Here is a 19,882-nt window from a genome sequence, read left to right as displayed (position 1 = left end):
TTTCCTCTCCGTGTCTATTTATTATATGTAAACATTTGCCAGAAAAACACCACTCGGGCATGCTCAGAACCAGCCAGGTCATTGCAAAAGGCAGCGGCGGCGTCACATGCGATAAGAGCGCGGAGCGCTGCCGCCTATTCTTAGCGCTGGAATGTACACAATGCCCCGCGCCCGCCGCTCCGCGCAGCGCCCGCAGCGGCCGCGCTCACTGCGCCATAAACACGGCCAGAAATCACCCTCTGTGAATCACCTACCTACTGAGAGAAACCTCCCGTGGGTTTATAGGTTTTTGTCCAGGCTCTAGCTGTGGAAAAACTCAGCAGAGAATAAACGACAGAGAGTAAGTGCATGCAGTGAAGGACAACAGAAGGTAAACGTTTCTACCCTTCGGTTCCACTGCAGGTTGAGCAGTTAAGCCATGGCCGTAGATACTCATCATATTTTTCTGCCTGGCACTTAATTTAGTCATTGTGTGTCTGATTAACATTAAAAAAACACAGCTAAGCAGAGTTAATAAATAACTTTTAATGCAGATTCCCAGCCTCCAGGGTTCTATTCGTCCTGCTGCAGAGTTCAACTCTGCCAGATTTGCATTCTTTGGGAGTGACTAACTCTAGAGGAAAGAGGCACAAGCTACTAAACTGCTAATACTTTAAAATAGAGAATAAATGTCTAAGTGCATTTGTTCAACATGATGGAAACGGACAAACCAATTGCTTCAGCCCTCCAGCTTTAATCCAAAATCAGTGAGATAACTTCAGTGCTTTTGCTTCTTGCCAACGACACAGGCAGTGCTGACCTCAGACTTGCAACCTATCTGATAACTTTATGAAAGTTTTAAAGGGTCTTAACGACCTTTTGGCTTCTTTATTATTTTCCCACTGTGCTTAAACCATGTTCCATTTTTATGTGTAATAGTGAACGGATATTTACAGCAACATCAAAGTCCTGAATTGTTCCCTTGGAGCTGGATTTTCAATAAAAGCTGCTAAGAATTTGGGGTTTTTTTTCTGACAAGTCCAGAATTCATCTCTCTCATATTTTGCAATGGAAGAGGGATCCACTGAAGAGTTTCTCTTCAAAGACCAGGACTTCTCCTCTGAACTGCTGAGGCAGCTGAATGCTCTGCGGCAGAGCAGGATGCTGACCGATGTTACCCTCTGCTCCGGGGACTTTGAAATCCCCTGTCACCGAAATGTGCTGGCTTCCAGCAGCCCATACTTCAAGGCAATGTTCTGTGACAACTTCAGGGAGAGTCACCAGCCTAAAGTCATTCTAAAGGGCATCGACGCTGATATTTTGGATCAGATTATCCTTTATGTTTACACTGGAGAGATTCTAATATCCACTGAGAATGTCTTGTGCCTCTTGGAGACTGCGTCCATGCTGCAGTACAATAAGCTGTTTGAGGCCTGCTCTACCTACCTCCAAGACAAGCTGACCCCTGACAACTGTCTGAGCATGATCAGACTGGCAAAAATCTTGAACTGCCAAAGCCTGAATAAGAAAGCCAAGGCTATGGCTTTGAAATATTTTCCTCTGGTGGCCTCTTCTGAGGACCTGAAGGACCTCTGTCCCATGGAGCTCATCGATTACCTTGGGGATGATGAACTTTGTGGGGAGGAGGAGCAGGTCTTTGAGGCACTGATGGTCTGGATCCGGCACGACCTCCAGGCACGACAAGGATACATCCAAGAGTTGTTCAAGAAGGTCCGGCTTCAGTACGTCCATCCAACTTTCCTCTTCCATTTCATTGCTAATGACTCACTCGTTCAGGCCTCACCCACTTGCAGGAGCATCCTGGAGTCAGCCCGGAGACACATGTTTTCCTTGTACAGCACCAACACGCCTGACATCAAACCCATGATGCATGTTCCTCGCAGGTACTCCAACCAAGAGTTCCTCATCATCGTTGGTGGCAGGAAGGACAGCCAGCAGACAACGAGGGATGTCCTGCTTTATGATGACAAGACGAACCAATGGCTGAGCCTGGCCAAACTTCCCATGCGCCTCTACAAAGCCTCTGCAGTGAGTTTACACAGCAATATTTTTGTGCTCGGAGGGATGCCTGTTAGCAATAAGAAAAGTCTGGTCAGTGGTAATATTTACATTTTCTCCCTCAAACTCAATCAGTGGAGGTTGATTGAGCACATGCTAGTTCCACGTTACTCCCACAGAAGCCTGGCATATAAAAATTATATTTTATCATTCGGTGGAATTGGTGAAAACCAGGAAATCCTGAATTCTGTGGAAAGATATGATAGTGTCTACAACACCTGTGAGAGCATGGCAAACATGCCTGTTGCCGTCCTTCACCCTGCTGTTGCTGCCAAAGATCAGAGGGTTTACCTCTTTGGGGGAGAAGATATAATGCAAAACCCTGTTCGACTTATCCAGGTAATGGTCAGCCCTGCTTGTCATAGGCAATTTCTTCTAAGGTATTCAGCAGTCTATCACCTTCATGAGGAAATGAAACCACTCAAAAAACTTCATTGTGTGTTGCAGCAAGAGGCAGGATGAGTTGATCCATGGCCTCAAGGAGCATTGCAGCTCTTCAATTTTCCCCTTCTGAATGTTTTTGGGCAGCAGCCCCAGAGGCACTGCTTTGGGTGTCAGGCAGCCCTGCCACTGGTGGGCCCTAGGGCCAGGGCTGCCGCAGGTGATGCCAGGGCAGGCAGCAGCAGCTCCCCCTGCCTGGCTCCATGCCTGTAGCCAGCCTCACCAAAATCAGTGCTTTCCACTGGGCGCTGAGCTGGGTCTCAGCCGCGCACCTGCTCGCTCACAGCAAACACAAACACTCGCAATCGTTAGAGCAATTAGATACTCACTCATCAAAGGGCCAGAACTGAAACTGACAGTCATTTTGGATAAACAGTTGTGTTAAAAATGTGGCTCCTGCCACATGTTGCTGGCTCTCTGCCTGCTTTCAGCCATTACACTCTATCAGGAGGAAAAAAACCATTACATTTTTTCTTATCTGATTTGAAGCTTTAGCAGCATTGAAATGTTTCTTTCCCTTGACTGTTTTTCACTGTTCAAGGTGTTTTAACTAAGAAGGATCATTAAGCTAAGATGGCAACCAGGGCATGGGCTTTATAACGGTACTTCATTATCAGGGGGAAGGAAATGTATTCATCAGTTAGTGGGGAGATGCCCTGATAATATTTGCTATATTAAGAAGCAGATAACATGACATAAAAGTTTGTGTCACCCACATACAGATGATTGAATGATCATCATCTGGCAACAGCTCTTTTTCTCACATAAATCGATGACTTAGCTACCACTCTAAGTCCCTTTGCCAGTCTGAGTGCATACCAGTCACTAGCATATATATAGCAGCTGGGCAAACAGGGTGGCTGCCAGCAGAGCTAGCTGAAGCTGAAGTTTGTTTGCCCAGGAAATTGCTAAGGCTAATAAGGAATACACAGGATAACTGGAAAATTAAATGAATCAGCTTGTCCTTTGGGAGAACTAGTTACAGTGATTTAATGGCCGTGCAAGAAGCCTTCATATGGCAGATACACTGCTTCAGTGCATGTGCTAACATCTCCTGAGCAGACAATCTTGAGGATCCAAAATGCTTTCCAAGGGGACATATTAGGAAAAAAAAAGTGGGTACATTCTCAGATTTCCAGCAGTTTGAGCCAGAGGATTGTATTTATTAGGGCAAAATAAAACCCAGAAGTTCCTCTGTAATAACAAATGTCAGTTGAAATGAAACATAAACAGCTGTGTGAATGTCTTTATTTTTTTTGTCAGGTTTACCATGTCTCCAGGAATACGTGGTTTCGTATGGAGACCAGAGTAGTGAAGAATGTCTGTGCACCAGCTGTTGTGATTGGAGACCAGATTATCATCGTAGGTGGTAAGGGCTCTGCTTCACCTTCCCTGTCCCTCCCCTACCCAGATCCTGTAGGTTTTCGCAGCCTTCCTGTTTGGGGTGCTCCCTCAAAAAGCACCTGGATCTTGGGAAGGAAAGGAGGAGTGTGCCCACCCTCCATACACTTCTCTTCTGGAGCCTCGTGGCAATTGAAGTGGAGATAAGTTCTCCATGAGGCACTTTCTTACCCCAGGTTAGCAGTACCTGGATGGAGAAAACTGAGGAAAGGCCAATACAAGTTAGTGCTCTTGGGAGGAAGCCAGGAGCATGGGGTTCCTGACCCTCCCCTCCTGACTCACAGCCTGCTCCTCCCTGTCTGCTCCACTTGGAAGAATGGAAAGCAGGGTTACCACAAGGCCATGGATGGCTTGTTTCAGGATGGGTGGGCTGTAGGTCTGTGAGGTGTTGGTTGGTCTTTTAGTTGCCTCCTGGGGGTAATTGAGAAATATCCCAAAAGCAGTGCGAAACACTTGGAAAGAGGAAACTTCTCTGTGTCTTTTTCAACCTGAGGACCAGCCTCTGGCTGTGGCCAGTTGGGTGTATCATGTCATTGATAATTTGGCCCTCTACAGTGCTTAATGCCTCTTCCCTGACTACAGACTGCCAGAGCAAAGCATGTGTTGAATTATTTAAGGGAAAATGAGGCACACAGTATCTTTAGCAAAGCAGAGGATTGAACCCAAACTGCACAGGACTTCAGTGTGGTGTCACCCCTCATGGAGAGGCCACTGCTATCCTTTGCAGTGGGAAGAGGGGAGGGCTGAGTCCAAAGGTCCAAGACTGTCAGGCTCCTGTAAGGCAGATTGCCCTCACCTCAGACCACACTCATGTTTTTCTACATGGGCAAGGTACTGCTGGGTACCAAGCTTCCACACCTCCACTGCTCCAGGGCAGTGGCCCTCTCACCAGTGCTTACCTCTCAGCTGGTACAAGTTACATCACCCCTGAGAGGAGGAGCTGTCCACTGGGTCACTGGCATGGTGGCCAGCACAAATGTGGTGCTGAGGGCTTCAGGAGTGGAGTGAGCACTGGTGGCACCATGCTGTCGCATACCCAGCTCCAGTCAGCAGACAGCTACAACTCCAACCCAGCAAGGCCATCACATGTGCCACTGGTTTCTGTATTTCCTAGTGAAGTTCTAGGACTCTGTTTGGTAAAAAGAAATGTTTTCAGATGTTTGAAGGCACGTGCAGGTAACTGCAAGCTGTGTTTGACAGACTGGTTGCCTGATGGATGGGCTTTGTGGTGCTCATCAAGCCTTGGCTGCCAAGGTGCTACGAGACAGGATGAGGACAGACAGGAAAGGAAGATAGACAGCCAGGCATTCCTGTGACATATCATCACTTATTAGTTTATAAATCTTAATTCTGCCAAATTATGTACTACTATAATATGTTTTATTGAAGACCAGCATGAAATATATCATTGTTATTCCTTCTTCTGGCCATAAGAGCTTAATTCCCATCTCTCTCTTCCACCTCTGGCTTTGTATTCAGGGTACACCCGGAGAATAATTGCTTATGATACAAAAGGCAACAAGTTTGTTAAATGTGCAGACATGAAGGACAGACGAATGCATCATGGGGCCACTGTCATCAAGAACAAGCTGTATGTCACAGGAGGACGATGTCTCACCTCAGACAATGTCATCAAGGACCTGGATTCCTTGGACTGCTATGATCCAGAGACTGACACATGGACACCAAAGGGAAAGCTGCCGCACAAACTCTTTGACCATGGGTGCCTGACACTCCAGTGTGTCCCCTGTTCTAACCTTCTCTAATTGACTCTTGGTACTTCTTGAGATTTTGTGCTTTTCTTCCCAGAAAGAACCCACCTCACTCTGCAGAGAGCACATGGGGAACCTTAATGAGGTCACACAAGTCCTGACCTTGAAGGCATTAGCAGCATTAGTCCTTCCAGACCCTGTGCCAGAAAGGTCATGAGCTTTGCTCACACTCTATTCACCTGGCTGATATTGCATTTGGTGCTGCTGAGTCCCATCTGGAGGCCTTACCCAGCATCTCAAGAGGAAACAGGAAAAAGATACTGGCTAAGAACCCAGTGTTGGATTTGTCCTTGTACAGACTTTAAAAGTGAAGGGGGATGCTGCTATCTCCAGGGAAAGTAAGACCTTTGCTGTCATGCAGACTCAGCTGCCTGCCACAGCCCTGTGCTGCTCATTGCTGACCGAGCTTTCCATTTCCAGTGGTGGCAGTGTTTAGAATAGGAAGCCCCAAGCTCCAGTCTTGTAGCCAGCCCAGGAGCAGCTGCTTGAGTTCAGTGTGGTAGTCAGATCATAAAAAATAAAATTTTAATGTTCCTATCAGCTAATTAGAAATTGGCAAAAGACTGATGCTTTGATCTGAACTCTCATACTGCAACAAGAAGCAGATTTGACTTTTCTGAACTAACACTCTTCCACAGTGCAGGGAAGATTTTTGTTCCATCTGCCTGCCCTCTGAAGAATCAGGAGAAGACAGGATGGAAATTAAGATTGTCTGCACCTTCTTTTTCAAAGGATCTTATTTTGCAGGGATCTTCCTTCTCCTTTGGCATGAGGAATAGCAGTGGAGTTAGTTGGGATGACTTTGGCTGATGGAGTTCCTGAAATGTAGAATAGCAGAGAAGACACATGGAGGAAAGGGGATGTAAAAGAGAAGAGGTATTTTGGAGGAACAATTTCTTTTTCCCTTTCTCCTCTCTCCAAACCACTGGAAAAAAGCCCATGAGACAGAGCCAGTGACAGGAAGCCAGCTTTCCAAGAAGAGCAAGAGTAAATCTGCCACTTGGCAAAACAGCTCTGCTCCACCAATATTTTCGTGGGGTTCTGCTACTAAGTGCATACTTTTAAAGGGAGGGTATTAATCATCAGACACTGAACAGGCTGTGAACTGCCGTTAGGTCACCAGGCTTGGTAAGATTGCTGAGATAGCAAGGAGCTTAACAGATTACCACTATCCAGAAAGGCTGGCAGAAACAACACCCCATTTACTTCATATTTGAAAAAAAAAGTGGAACTTTTCAAAGGGTACAGGATGGCACAAGGAAACCATGCTCAACCTTCCTCTTCACAAAAGACTGCACAGCCATGTAGTCACCACCACATTGCAGAAAACCAGCTCCAGACACGAAGATCCCTCCCATAAATTGAGCAGAAGAGTGACAGAAACAGTTAACAAAGTGGAGGGCTGGAAGGAAGTATTTAGTATCAACTGCTGGTTTAACAATGGAAAATAAAAGGGCTATTATTGTTTGCATGAGCTTTGTGTTCAGGAGTCCCCATTGTTCCCTCCCTTTGTTGATAAAGGGAATTGTTTTTGCACCAGTGGGTATTGCCAGGGTTTCCTTCTAAGGACCTGAGTAAACCTGTGAAAAATGAGTGGGAACTCAAATTCCTCTCCCAGCTCAGAAGCCTTTGGCTAGACTTCTGTTCTGTCTTTCAGTCTATATCATCATCTCCTCCCTGTGCAGAGCAGAACGAAATCATGGCACTTGCCAAATTGAGCTTGAGCAGTGATTCATCCTGTTTCCTCACAGACCAGCTCCAGCTCTCTGGAGAAAGAAGCCTTGTCATGGCCAATTATGGAAAGTCTGCCCCAGGGAGATGTTTATTCCTAACCCTGCAGTGCTGCCTTCCCAAACTTCATCCTGTTGTGACCCCACTCAGCTCCAGACTCCAGGAGACGGCAGTTGCTGCCATGCATTTTAGCTGACACATATTCCTGCCAGGCTCGTGACTGTACCCAAAACTGAGGGGAAAAAAACGTTGACTTGGAACCATAATCCCATGTTTGCAAACCATTGCCTCAGTCATAGGTTTACGCTTAGAAGCAAACAGACTTTTTTTAATTCCCGTATCATATAACTAGTGATTTTTCTGTGTTCATGTGGGACCAAGCAGTACCTTGCACAGCTGGGCAGGAAATGGGGAGCGCAAAAAAGAGGCAGAGTTGTGGCAGGATTGAACACAGCATCTTTCCAGCATCTCTTGGGGAGCCCTCACTTGACCCCCAGGTCCTTGGAGATGACAAGGGCTATGGCCAGCTCTGCTCTGGCTGCAACCTTATGCTCCTTTCCTTCACAAACCTCTCACCTCATGCCCACAACTCAAGGAATTTGGGATTGCTGGGCAGTAAATTCAAAACCTGGTTTCTAATAGGCTTTTGTCTTGTGGTGAATTTTGATGCAAACTCTGACAAAACTTTTGGGGCCCTTTGAAGAAGAGGGGGTGAAATTAGAAAACAGTGTTGAGCTTTCCAAGACAAATGAGGGATAGCAAAGTTGCTCAATCATTTGTAGGGAGCAGCACATGCAGCTCCAGGACGAGATACTCAGCTCTGAGTGGGCATGATGGGGAAAAGGGATGTTGCCTTTTTGATCAGGTGCTGAGCACCACCTGGCCCTCCTAGACCAGTACCTAATACCATCCTCACTGCTCTGCAGTTATAAAAGCACTCCTAGCAAGGGTTGGCCAAGGTGCCTCTTTCTCCATTGTCAGGAGAGAACTTTTTGGAGCAGGATCTGCAAGGTTGTCACTACCTGATACACTTTTACGTGCTTTTTCAGAGGTCTAATCATCTAAATATTCGAGCATTTGAGTACTCACCTAGATGGGAATCCCCCATGGGAGAGCAGCAAGGTTCTTCACAATGTAATGATGGCCCCATGAAAAAGTGGGAATTTGTTGCTCTTCATTTAATAACCATGGAAGCCATGGAAAAGAGGCTTTTTTAAATTATTTCTGCTTGCAACTTCTAGAAGGGTTAAGCACCTGCCACTTTTTTTTCAAATCAGGGAGTGCTCTAAAGGTTCATCACCTCCAAGGCCTTGTCCTCAGGTGCCCTGACACAGTCACTAGGCCGAGGAAACCATCGGCCCACATGGCTGAAACCAGTCTCTTCCATGGGGCAGTGAGTTACCCAGTCCCTCATGGTTCTTGTCCAAAACACTGAAAATCTGCCATGACCTGCTCTGATCCCTCCCCAAGTAACAAACTTGAGGTGTTATTGGCCTGAGAGCTTTTAATACTATCTTCTTTGTGCTGTACCTTCTGCCACAGAGATAAAGGGCAATCGATTGACCCTTTTAGATTCCATATATTTTTTACATCTCTAGAGTTTATTAGGATGTTTCAAAGACTGTAGACTAAACAAACCCAGCCCTTTCAATCTTTCCTCATAAGTCATGTTTTCTAGACCTCTGATCATTTTTGTTGCTCTCCTCTGGACAATTTTCAGTTTGTCTGTTGGTGGTTTTTTTATTTATTTAAGTGCAAGGCCATGGCTCAGCCTTGTAGTGCTGAGAAGGGCAATAAACCCTTTCTGCATCTTACCTACAGCATTCCTGGTCTCAGAGCCCAGAAGGATTTTGCTTTTCACAGCAGCAGCACTGACTGGGGTTCAGCTGTCATCCCAGTTAAGGAATGTTTGCAAGTTTGGGCAAGGTCACATGGAAAGTCTGCAGGACATCCAGAATCTCCCAGGTTTATTCTCTAACTCCATCTTTGCTTTGGCTCATCAGGATCCCAAGTCCGAACCTGTCGAAAACAATGTCTCTCCATGGCTTCAACAAGGGACATGACCCTAGTTATTGTGTTCACAGCTGGGTTCTTCACTAATTCTATTAATTTTAACAGCAAATATTTAAGTCATTTTTATTTTTTTTTTTTTTTTTAGTACTAGAGGAAAAGTTTTAGGCAAAAAAAGAAAAAGAAGGGAGGAGATTGCATTTTCTTTTCAACTTTCTTCCCCTTGCCTTGCTGCAAACCCAGAGCTGAGTCCTGCTGCACAGGGAGCCTGTGGCAGCAACTTTGCTTTGATCTCAGCAAAGAGTCATAGGTTAAGCCTGTGTTTTTTCACTGTAATCATTTATCAAACAATGCAGTCGTTTCCGAGGGCAGCCTTTTTCTTCTGCAATAATATGTTTATAATTATAATGCATTTCCTGCTTCTTTCTGATTAAACACACCTGACAAAGTAGGAAAGATGTCAATGCATAAATAAATGGGCACACCAAGTTCATTGCTTTGTCAGTCCTCTTTTTCCAAATGCCAAGGAGTTCATTGCGAGGTGAATCCTCTAGTTGAGAAGGAAACAACTGGGTAGAGCATATATGAATAGCATACAGGGTAATTTATCCCTGGCATTGTTCCTTAGCCTGACCTGAGAGCCATTAATAATTGACAGCAGCAAAAACAATCCCTTTTTAAAAATATAAACATCCATAGTTTTTTCCAGCTGCTTGAAAGCTCCCCCAGCAGAAGTTGAAGTCATATTCTCCATGGCACAATGAGCATGAATTCCTCAGTGCAAGGTTGCACCTGCAAAGGAGCTGAGATCTGGTTATTAGTGATCTGCTAATGATGTTTTCAATGGCTAAATTCGATGAGTTTGCCCACAGTCCAAATGAAGCAGAGTTCTTATGGACAAACTTATGTCTCAAGCTGCTGGTGCAACCAATGTCCACAGGGCTCCTCAGGGTTTGTGTTGGAGCCCTGAGACATTGATCTGGCCTCTTCTGTTTATTGTTGTTTCCAAAATAGTAGCAGAGTAGCGAGGAGCCCAACTGCTCTGTCACTAGGCAAGTCACCCACTGGCTCCAGCTGCTGCCTGTCACTTCTCTCCCCAGAGCTCTTTGTTTGCCTGCACTTCTTTCATGTTGCAAGAACCCTTTCCCAGAAAAGCAAGCAGCAGCACATCTTGAGCAGCCCTGGGCCAACAGGCACATGTCTCGTGGCTGCTTTAAACACAAGGCATCCCCACAGCTGTTGGAGACTTTTGCCTTAAGAGTCAGGGGTGAGCCGTGAGGTAAAATCCTGCTGGAGGTGGGAAAAGGCAGAAGAATCTGGTCCACTTCTCAATCTGGTCAGGAGATGCTTGTAACAATCCTCCTATATCTAACCTTCCCAGGTCTAGTTCTCTAAAGTTTGTTTCTTGACCAGGCTGTGCATTCTGATGAAAAAGCCATGTCCCACCACCCCTCCCTAAAGCAGGCATGCTGGGACAAGGATCAAGGCATGTCTGCTTCCTCAGATCCCCAGTGCCACATCTGTAATGACATCCCCTGAGTTTTGCCCTGGTCTTGGCACATTGTTGAGTTTTCTCTCTGCTCTTGGATGCCTTCCTAGGCTCTGCAGTTGCCCTGAACCAATGTTTGGATGTGGCAAGGACTGCCCAGAGCACCAGGAAGTGACACCAAGGACTCTCAAGTCCAAATTTTCAGATTGATGGGATGCTTCTGGTCTGAAAAATCAGCCCAAATCAATCTGAGCCTTAGAGCTGAACCCTGGCACCTTTCTGTAAGACCTGAGGGACTCTAGGGGAATGTGTTCAGCCCCAAGGAGCAGAGAACAAATTTAATGGAGAGTGCTGCAATGTGAAACTTGGCTACAAAGCTGCAGTGCTGGGAAAGGGCAGTGTTTTATCCAGATCAGCAGCAAGCCCTGGAATTAATAGGCTTGATTAAACTATTTTGATGTGCATGGTATGTGGAGATAAGGGCCCAATTCCCTAGGGTTTCCAGTGAAAATCAGATGTTAACATAACAGTACGTGACATTCCCTGACAGGAGTAAGGAACAGTGCTGTAAGAACAGTAAGACAAGTACAGACCAAGGGGCAAAAGAGGCACTTTTTCAGAGAGCAAAGTTACCATGAACTTGCTGGATCTATTTCAATGCTGAAATGACGTGGACCCTGGCACCAGGCAGATCGAAAGCAACGGAACTGTGCCTGCTTTGTGTTGTTATGACACATATATTTCCCTGAAAATGACATTAAAATGTACCAGAGGCTCAAACATTGTTCTGTTTATCTATTCCCTGGGTAGAATCTTAGAGGCAGCCTGAGCACTGCAGAATATAACCTCTGTGAAGTCAACATGGCCTCTGGCATGAGGACCATCAGCAAATGTGAAATGGGAAGCCAGCACGTCAGAGCATACATGACTATGTCCCACAGGCTCCTGTCAGGGCTGTGTCCCTTGGAGACACACAGAGGGGTGAGCCACGGGAGGAACTCCCTGCCATGCCCTGAGGTTTGCCAGAGAGGGAGCAGATGGCACAGAATGATTCCTCCCCATCGCATTGACCCTGGCTTCATCCTGTGCAGAAACATGGGAAGGCTCCTTGTCACCCAGGCTGTGTCAACAATGCCTCAGGGTGCTTCAGGCCACATTTCAGCCCTGGCACTCTCTTGCAGTGGAACTTGCAGCTGAATTAATTCATTAACTAATGAATTAATTCACGGTATGGACTAATCCTTGTGTGTGCACGTAGAGCCATGGCATCCAACGAGAAGACTCCCAGCAACTTAGACTGAGTGCCAGCTCAAACCTTGACCAAGGAGGAAAGCAGGGAGATCCTACGGATGTTCTTCAAGATGCTGTGATATTTAATGGCTGATTCAGACCTTTTTAAATGAAGGAAGTCTTTGGGCTTGGTAGGTTCTGACTGAAGGCTTCTAGCTGAGAGATCCTGTTTACAGCCTACAAGAGTTGTCTGCTCGTAGTAACTTGGAACAAATGTCAGTAAATAGAGCCTGTTTCTTCTTCCAGGGGGCTCTGGAAATTTTTTTGGGAGAAAAGTAGCAATACACAATGAAAGAAGGGTTGCAGGCAAACTGAACTACAAATGGCAGAGGAGCCAAAAGCATGTTTGCCCTTCCAACCTTGCGCATATGTTTTTTATGGCATGAAATGTGACAGGCACAGTTGATCACAGATATCAAGCTGAGAGTCTGTTATTTGTGATGGCAGCATAAAATACACAGGCCCTCACTCCAAAGAGCTTGAGAAAAGAGAAACTGGGAGCTGAGGACACAGATGGCCCTCAGAGCACCATCAGCTGGACTTTCAAAGCATCCAGCTTGTTCATTAGGCAAGAACAACACGTTATGCCATAACCTGGATAACTGAAGTAGAAGTGAAATAAATAAAATAAAATAAAATAAAATAAAATAAAATAAAATAAAATAAAATAAAATTCCAGCTCTCCTGTGTGTCTCTCTGGTCCACAAATCAGCACACAAATATGATCAAATAAGTGCCAAGGCCCAGGACTTTCTGGAAACTTGGGCAAAACTGGCTGCACCAACCTTTCTATCCCCAGGTGCCTCATAGCCAGAAGGGAACCATTACCCTTCACCTAGAAGAAGAGTTTTTTCCCTGATTTTCTCTTCTAAGATATTTCCCTTCCCAGGAAAAGTAGCAGAAGGGGTGGGACATCTCCAGGAATGGGCACACACCTGGGAAATTGGATCCCTTCTGCTTTTAAAAACAAGTGATTTATAGAGTAAGGACTGAACATTGAGACAGTTCAGGAAACTCTGATTTCCAGAAACAAGCTATAAAAGCCATTTAGATTGTCTGTAAATACTTTGACATTTCCCTTTCACATTTCCAACCAATTTCAAAGGTAAGGTAATAGGTAGTGCAGACCAATCTTCCTAGGACTGCCACAGTGAAGGGAAATGCAGCTGGGAAAATGATTACATGGATCAATAGGATTTTGCATTTATCATATTTATTTGACTCTAGAACACATTTTCCTCTACTGATTTGGTGCTGGACTATTGCAAATGCATGGATTTTCATGTAAGTACAACATACCGATTTGTTTCTGCAGTATGTTGGTGAGCTCAGCTTGATGAGGAGAAAATCCCTGCCCAGGTTTTAGTAGAAACCTTCAGCCACACTGATACTGCCAGGCTCAGTGGGATAGGCACTTGCAAACAGCATGAGTCATTTGCCCTGGAGCTGTAGGAGCAGAAAAGATGTGGAGATCTAGATCAAATTGGTGAATCTGCAACATCTGACACAGTTTAAGAGGTTAAGCCTATTTATAGACAAATGAGGGTAATTTTCATAGCTGAAGGGATTGTATTTTTTTTCAATAAATTCATAATAAATTCTAGGGAGGAGAATACTGAGATCTTTACTCAGATAACACTTTGGAGATGAGAGGAAGTTTGTCCAAGAGGAGGATGAAGGAGCCAGTAACTCAAGAGAGCATTGTCCTCTCCATGGATTAAGTTTTGCTTTCAGGACAGTACAAAGCATCCTGTGGAGCCAGATCTTGATCTCCCTGCCTGATGCATAGGTGGGACCCACACAAGTGCATTTGAAGAGGGAAACAGGGAGAGACAGAATAGATTTGCGTCTGCCAGGAAACAAATAGCTTATTTTCAGAGGCATTTCTGTTATCACTTCTTGTCTTACTTCTTCTTTAGTGAAATATAATGTTTATTATTAAAAGGAAACAGCATTTTGTTCTTTTAGTGACATGAAATTAAGTAAACATTCTTGAACAGACAAATTGTGAACTATTAGCCTTATGGTCCCCCCCCTTCTCATTCTAGTAATGTCATTTGCCTGTGGATGATGTCTCACAGCAGAATCAGCTCAAAGCCTGCTTCAAATTTTGCCTAAAGTCTGACTTGAGGAAACCCTCTTGGTTACCACTAATGGTAAAATGAGAGTTAGTTTGCTACTGGGTATCAGCAGTGCAGTTATGTGGCATCACCAGTAAGTGAGAAAGGATGTGACTTGCTGAGTGATTGTGGGTAAAACATTGTTTCTTTCATGTCTCCAATGCCACATCATTAAAATAACAATGATACCAACCCCATAAGGGCATTTCAAATGAACCTGCTAAAGCCTAAAAAACCTCTGCCTTTTGTGAACTGCCAAAGATTGCTTTTGTACAATCCTTCTGCAGCTACTTGCTCTTTAGGAACTAACCACACCTGTAGAAACAGTGCTCTTAATTAATATAATTATGATCTTGAATGAATTCATCTGGATAAGCACAAAGACTTATGAAAAGAAAAAAAAAAAAAGGAAAGCTAACAGGGCTGGAGTGCTGAAGTTAGCCCCATCTCCTTTTCCTAAGATATAGGGGTTTTAACACTGCTTTCCATAGAAATCAAGGATTTATTGACTATGGACTTACCAACCCATGGGGAAAACAGGACCTTATCAAAAGGACACAAACACTAGCAGGATTTGCAGGTGGATTGGGCCCATGGGCTAGTGATCCTTTCACTTAAGCAAAGGCTCTCTTGCTTGGAGGCAATCTCCAAGTAAGCTTGAAGATTTGAAAATCATCCCTTTGAGGTCATCTGAAACTTTTTTCCAAATTCAGCATAATGATATATAGCATGTATGGAGCACTCACGCACTTAATTAATTCCCAAGTCTGCAATTTCAGATCATGCCAAAACATAGCATTTCCATAACATGCATTTCTACATCCCAGCTCTGCAGAACCAGGTCCCTGCTTGTCTTCCTGGAAAAAAGCAAGTTTCTCTGTTCTTTCAATGTTTTTACACCAGCCTTTCTGAGACGCCTTCTTATAACATCCTCTCAGCATCTGTTTTGTTTTAAAAGGATAAAAATGCACTGAAGTCTCACACATTCTTGCTGCTTTCAAGCTTCTCTAATTACGTTATTTATATGAATTCATTCCCTTTTTCTGTTAGGATTTTTTTTTTTTAGTTTAAATTTCATATACTCAGTGGCAAAGACAGAGACACCTGCAGGGCGTGTTGTTTTAAAAACCATTTTATTTTGTCTGCTCGTGATGAAAACATCTCTGCAAATGTAGGATTGCAAAGATGTTTGGGCACCTGCCATCACTCTATTAACTTTAAGCTGATCCTAGGAACTGGCAGTACTTGACTATCCGGTTCCCAAGTAGCATTTGTGAACTGCAGGAGTCCTTCAATCTTGTCTTCCAAGTATGATTCCTTGGGTGCCTGCACTCACCACCTGTCTTGGTAAGCTCAAGTCAGCCTGAAATCTTACAGTTAACATGAGACATCTTCATTCTTTGGCCTCTGCATGTGTGTCTCAGTACAAAAGGGAACACAGTGTGAAGATGCCCAAGCTGGCAACCCAGGAGGCTCAACAGCATAAACTTCATCAGCACTTGTGCAAGTCAGAATTCCTACTTTATGCCCCAGAGCTTGACCTGACAGTAGATTGGTCAAAGGCTTCAAAGCAGCCTTGTAGCATTGGCTGAGTCTCCCAGGACTAGCATGAGGGTCCCTGGATCTCCCTGTTTTTCACAACTTCCCAAAAGCAGCTCTAGTCAGTGTGCTTCAAGCAGGGCTAGCAAATCAAGCAACTGCCTTTGAAAACTCTGGCCTTGGTCTTTGTGACCAGATCCTCTTGGTAACAGCACTGCCTGGAGCAAGCAAAGAGCTTTCCTTGTTTTCCTCAGTCAGAACTCAAGCAAACTTTTGCTGACCTTTTCATTTTGGCCATTTGATTTCAATGGGAAATGGACTGCACAGGGAACTTGGACCTCAAGTCTTGTATATTTTCTCTAATATTCTTTTATCTTCACTAAAAAACATTTACTAATATATTAAGCTAATGTTTCTCTACAGAGGGTCACACATAGTTCAGCATGCATCTTGCATCCAAAGATTTCTCCAGGTCTCTAGTGTTAAGTTTTTCTAAACAGGTCGGCTATTTACTTGCTGTTACTGTAGGGAACAAGCAGAGCCCTTCTATTTGACATCCAAAATAATGAAAGGAAAACCATATGTAAACCATACTTTCTGGAAATAAACTAACCCTTCTAAATTTACAGGGTCAGGGGAGTACGAGTGACCCCACATATCCCCATGTGACTGCCCAAGTTTCTACATAGCAGGAGAAAACAGGTCACACAGATGTAGTTACAGAAGTTGAAAGGGGGATGCAGGGAAGATGAGGAAACACTGCCAGATTTAGAGTAACAGGTGGTTCCTCTGCGGCATCCACAAGGAACGAGTGTTGCAGGGTGCTGAGAGCAACCTCTGCCGAGGCGCCTGCACAAGAGGGGTGGAAAAGTGTCTGCAGGGATGGGGCACCATGGAAAATAAACAGAGGAACCTGCACATGAAGCATCAGCCCTTTCCTATAATTGGTCCTGCAAGGAACTTGGGAGAAACCCGACCCAGTGATAAAGACTGTACCTCAGGACTTTGGAAAAACATGATTTGGGCACCTGCTGCCCAGACTATGTCTTGCTACCAACAAACAGCTTGGCCACGATGCATGGATCCCAGCAAGTGCTTAAATACCTTCACAGACGTGGGTGTTGCTGTCTCAGTTCTCCGGTTTCCTTTCCATGCTGAGCAGAAAATAGCTGGTCTCTAGTTTGCATGTTGGAGAAGACAAATGCACTCAGCTGTGTCAAATGCTATTTGAAATGAGGTTTGTATTTTAGGGGCCTGCTCAACTCAGAAGAAATAACCAATTCCCATTTCCAGCCCAGCAGAGGCACCTCATGTGACCCTGCAAGTTTCTGCCCAGCAGAGGACAGGTCACACAGAGACTGTGACAGAAATCCAAGCAGAGAACTGTGATCCAGAGATTATCAAGCCCTGGCAGCAATGGGAGTGAACTCGGAGCAGTCAAGAAGAAAACAATTAGCACAAGGTTTGAAACAGTCTCTGGGGAAGCTCAGAAAGACTTCCCATAGGCATTTCAGTGTCTCATATGGACACTGAGCTGGGTTCTCCACCATTCCACCCCTCGTGAGAGCACTGGCATGTAAAGTAACCACAAAATACTACAGTCATCATTTAGCTCCAATTCATGTTATGAAGGCTGCCCAAGAGCAGGAAGAGCTGTATTTTAACATACTAAGCTTACAAGATTACACTGCTGTCATGTGCCCAGGGCTTTCAAAAGGTGCAGCCAGACCCTCCCTAGTGCCACTGACCTTTTCCCATTGATGACTAACATCAGGCCTGCCTGTAGGAGCAGAGACCAAAACAGTCCAGAGTGGCAGTTCCTTGGCAGGAACTTTGTTCACCTTTCGGTGCCACATTTATTAACTCTGGGTGGTACTTATTGGAATACATTTTCCAGCAAGTGGCATGCCAAAGCCTTGATGAAATCAGGCCTTCTGTCTGATGTCAATCACCTACCCTTTGCCAGTTCAAAAGTGCTATCTGTGCTGGAAAGGCAAGTCCCAAGGAGTGCTTCAGCCCTGAGCACTCAGATAAACCTGGCCTAGCAATATGCTGTAGTAGAAAGAAGTGATAATCCACAGCCTTCAACCTGTACTTCTACACTTCGTGTTGAACTACAGACTCACCAAACTACTGGAGGTACTTCCAAGTGTCTTCCTATCTGTTTTATGGGAAATCTTTCAAGGACACTGGAGCTGGAATGTGCACAGGCATGGGTATCTACTGCAGGCATAGGTATCTACTAAGGGGCATCAAACTGGAAGGGCATCCACCACCTTATTTTGCAGACATTACGTGGTCTTTACAATAGATTGACCCAAACTGCTGATTACAAAAATATGAAACATAAATTATGGCGTAGGCAAAGTTAAGCCTCAGCTCATGGCCCAAGGCTATCCCTGGTAAATATGCAGAAGTAGACATTGTTGTCAGCCTAGATTAGGTTATACTTTCAGTTCTTGTTGTTCCCTGGTGTCAATAGGAAGTATGTTCTCTGGCATCTGCATCAGGCCCATTTGCACCAGTCCCCGATGGCTGCAGAGCTGCAAATTCTGTTTGTGGGTGGTGACTTTGCCCCCTGATCTTTTGTTTTCAAAATGCAGCTGCAGAAAGGAACATGGCATCATTATTGCTATGAAAGGTCTTTTCATCCCCTGTGGTTTCCGGGTTAGAGCTGTGTTGGCTGAGGATTCCTCCCCCAGGGTGGAGGAGTAATGGAAACGCAGCCTAAAACAGGATCAGGAGGAAGATGTGAAAATGAGCACAAATTTACAGTGTATGAGTCAGTGCCACAAGGAATCTCTATCCTGTAAGATCACACCTCCTCTTGGTACAGCAGAGCTGTTCCCACACAAGGAGAGGGCATCCTGTGGTCTTCAGCATCTTAAAAAGGACTGACTGAAAGTTTAATAGTGGGAAAATACTTTCAGGTCAGTAAAACTGCAATTTCCGAGAAGGGTAAGAAAAGCAAGCACGGCATGCTGCATTCATTATCTGCTGTAAAATAATATAGACCAGGCACTGAGGCCAAATCCTCTGCATCTGCAAATCAACAAAGCCTCATTGATGCTAAACTGATGCTGCACTGATTACTTCTGCTGATGAGCTGGCCTTTGTCATCACAAGCAATTCTTGTACTGTAAGGAGTCACTCATGGCATATTATATTTTAAATTTTTCATTAACAGCCTCACTACAGATTGTTCAGAGGAATCAAACTGTACCTCTAGCACAAGGAGTAAACAACATGGCCTGAGAAATACCCAAGACAACAGGTCCACTGCTGGGTGTCTCCAGACTTCCTGGCCCTGTAAATCCACAGCCCTTGGCAGACTGGGGCTGCCAGTGGCTGGAGCTCCAACCTGAGCCTGTGGGTTCTCCAAGGCAGGTACCAAGTCCTAAGTGTGGGAAGAATTTGTCCTCCAAGGAAAGAGCCAAGGCCCAACAGAGAAAGACCTTCTCTTTTTAGGTCTTTCTAAAGCAGAGTGAAGCCCAAAGAGCAGGGCCAGGATTGAGCCAGGCAAGATTAGGAGGCAGCCACGAGACTGACCAGACAAGCTGCAGTCTGCTCTGAACTAAAGGTCCAAGTGATTGGCACAATTGTGGTAAAAAAGCAATGCAAAAAAGTTATTTTTATTCCTGTATTTATCTTGAATACCAAACACTTAACTAGAGCAGAAATGTGATGTAAGAGGGCAGGTCAGAGCAGAGCAACAGGGGGTGGGACAGCTGGTGGGACTGCTACAAAGACCTGACCGCTGGGCTGTTCATCTAGACTTCCTGCCTGGCACCAGCCCCTCGCTGCTCCTGAGCCACACCAATGGCAGAGAGCTGCCTCGTGCCGCACTGCCTGCTCACCTGTCACATGCAGGCAGAGCAATGCGGGGCAGGCTGTGCAGCAGCAGGGCTGAGCTGCCCACGGCAGCCTCGCAGCCCAGGGAGGCGCCTCGCATTCCTCTGCTGTGAGCGCGGCTCGTCCGGCCGCACCCAGCTGCCTGCCAAGGCACCTCGTGTCCCAGTGCCAGCAGCAGC

General features: G+C 45.3%; 1 protein-coding gene and 1 long non-coding RNA gene across 3 annotated transcripts; one reads left to right on the top strand and one right to left on the bottom strand.

Annotated features, from left to right (window-relative positions):
* Positions 1 to 152: 152 nt before the first annotated feature.
* Positions 153 to 12,870, top strand: KLHL38 (kelch like family member 38). Of its 2 annotated transcripts, none has more exons than XM_041407601.1 (4): positions 153 to 370; positions 919 to 2,397; positions 3,763 to 3,868; positions 5,380 to 12,870. In XM_041407601.1, the coding sequence occupies exons 2-4, from the start codon at positions 1,048 to 1,050 to the stop codon at positions 5,664 to 5,666; spliced, it is 1,743 nt and encodes a 580-aa protein (XP_041263535.1). In that variant the 5' UTR covers positions 153 to 370; positions 919 to 1,047; the 3' UTR covers positions 5,667 to 12,870. The 2 variants fall into 2 exon arrangements, with proteins under 2 accessions (XP_041263535.1, XP_041263536.1); XM_041407602.1 differs by having other exon boundaries at positions 161 to 370; positions 919 to 2,028.
* Positions 12,871 to 13,423: 553 nt separating this feature from the next.
* Positions 13,424 to 17,672, bottom strand: LOC121337486. The gene is made up of 3 exons (XR_005952907.1): positions 17,600 to 17,672; positions 16,956 to 17,074; positions 13,424 to 13,638 (listed from the first exon to the last, which is right to left on the bottom strand). It is a non-coding gene; the product is annotated as an uncharacterized LOC121337486 (long non-coding RNA).
* Positions 17,673 to 19,882: the final 2,210 nt, after the last annotated feature.

Source organism: Onychostruthus taczanowskii, unplaced genomic scaffold (assembly GCF_017590055.1).
Source record: "Onychostruthus taczanowskii isolate IOZ18803 unplaced genomic scaffold, ASM1759005v1 scaffold27, whole genome shotgun sequence".
In the NCBI taxonomy this organism is placed as follows: Eukaryota; Metazoa; Chordata; class Aves; order Passeriformes; family Passeridae; genus Onychostruthus; species Onychostruthus taczanowskii.
Note: the sequence above shows the minus strand (reverse complement) of the source record. Positions and strands in the feature narration are given on the sequence as shown.

What these genes read in the sequence shown, in the direction of transcription:
- KLHL38 (XM_041407601.1), top strand. Translation starts at nt 1,048, where the DNA reads ATGGAAGAGGGATCCACTGAAGAGTTTCTCTTCAAAGACCAGGACTTC. An exon ending in ACCCTGTTCGACTTATCCAG is followed by an intron (nt 2,398 to 3,762) that starts GTAATGGTCAGC and finishes TTTTTTTGTCAG; the next exon opens with GTTTACCATGTCTCCAGGAA. An exon ending in CCAGATTATCATCGTAGGTG is followed by an intron (nt 3,869 to 5,379) that starts GTAAGGGCTCTG and finishes CTTTGTATTCAG; the next exon opens with GGTACACCCGGAGAATAATT.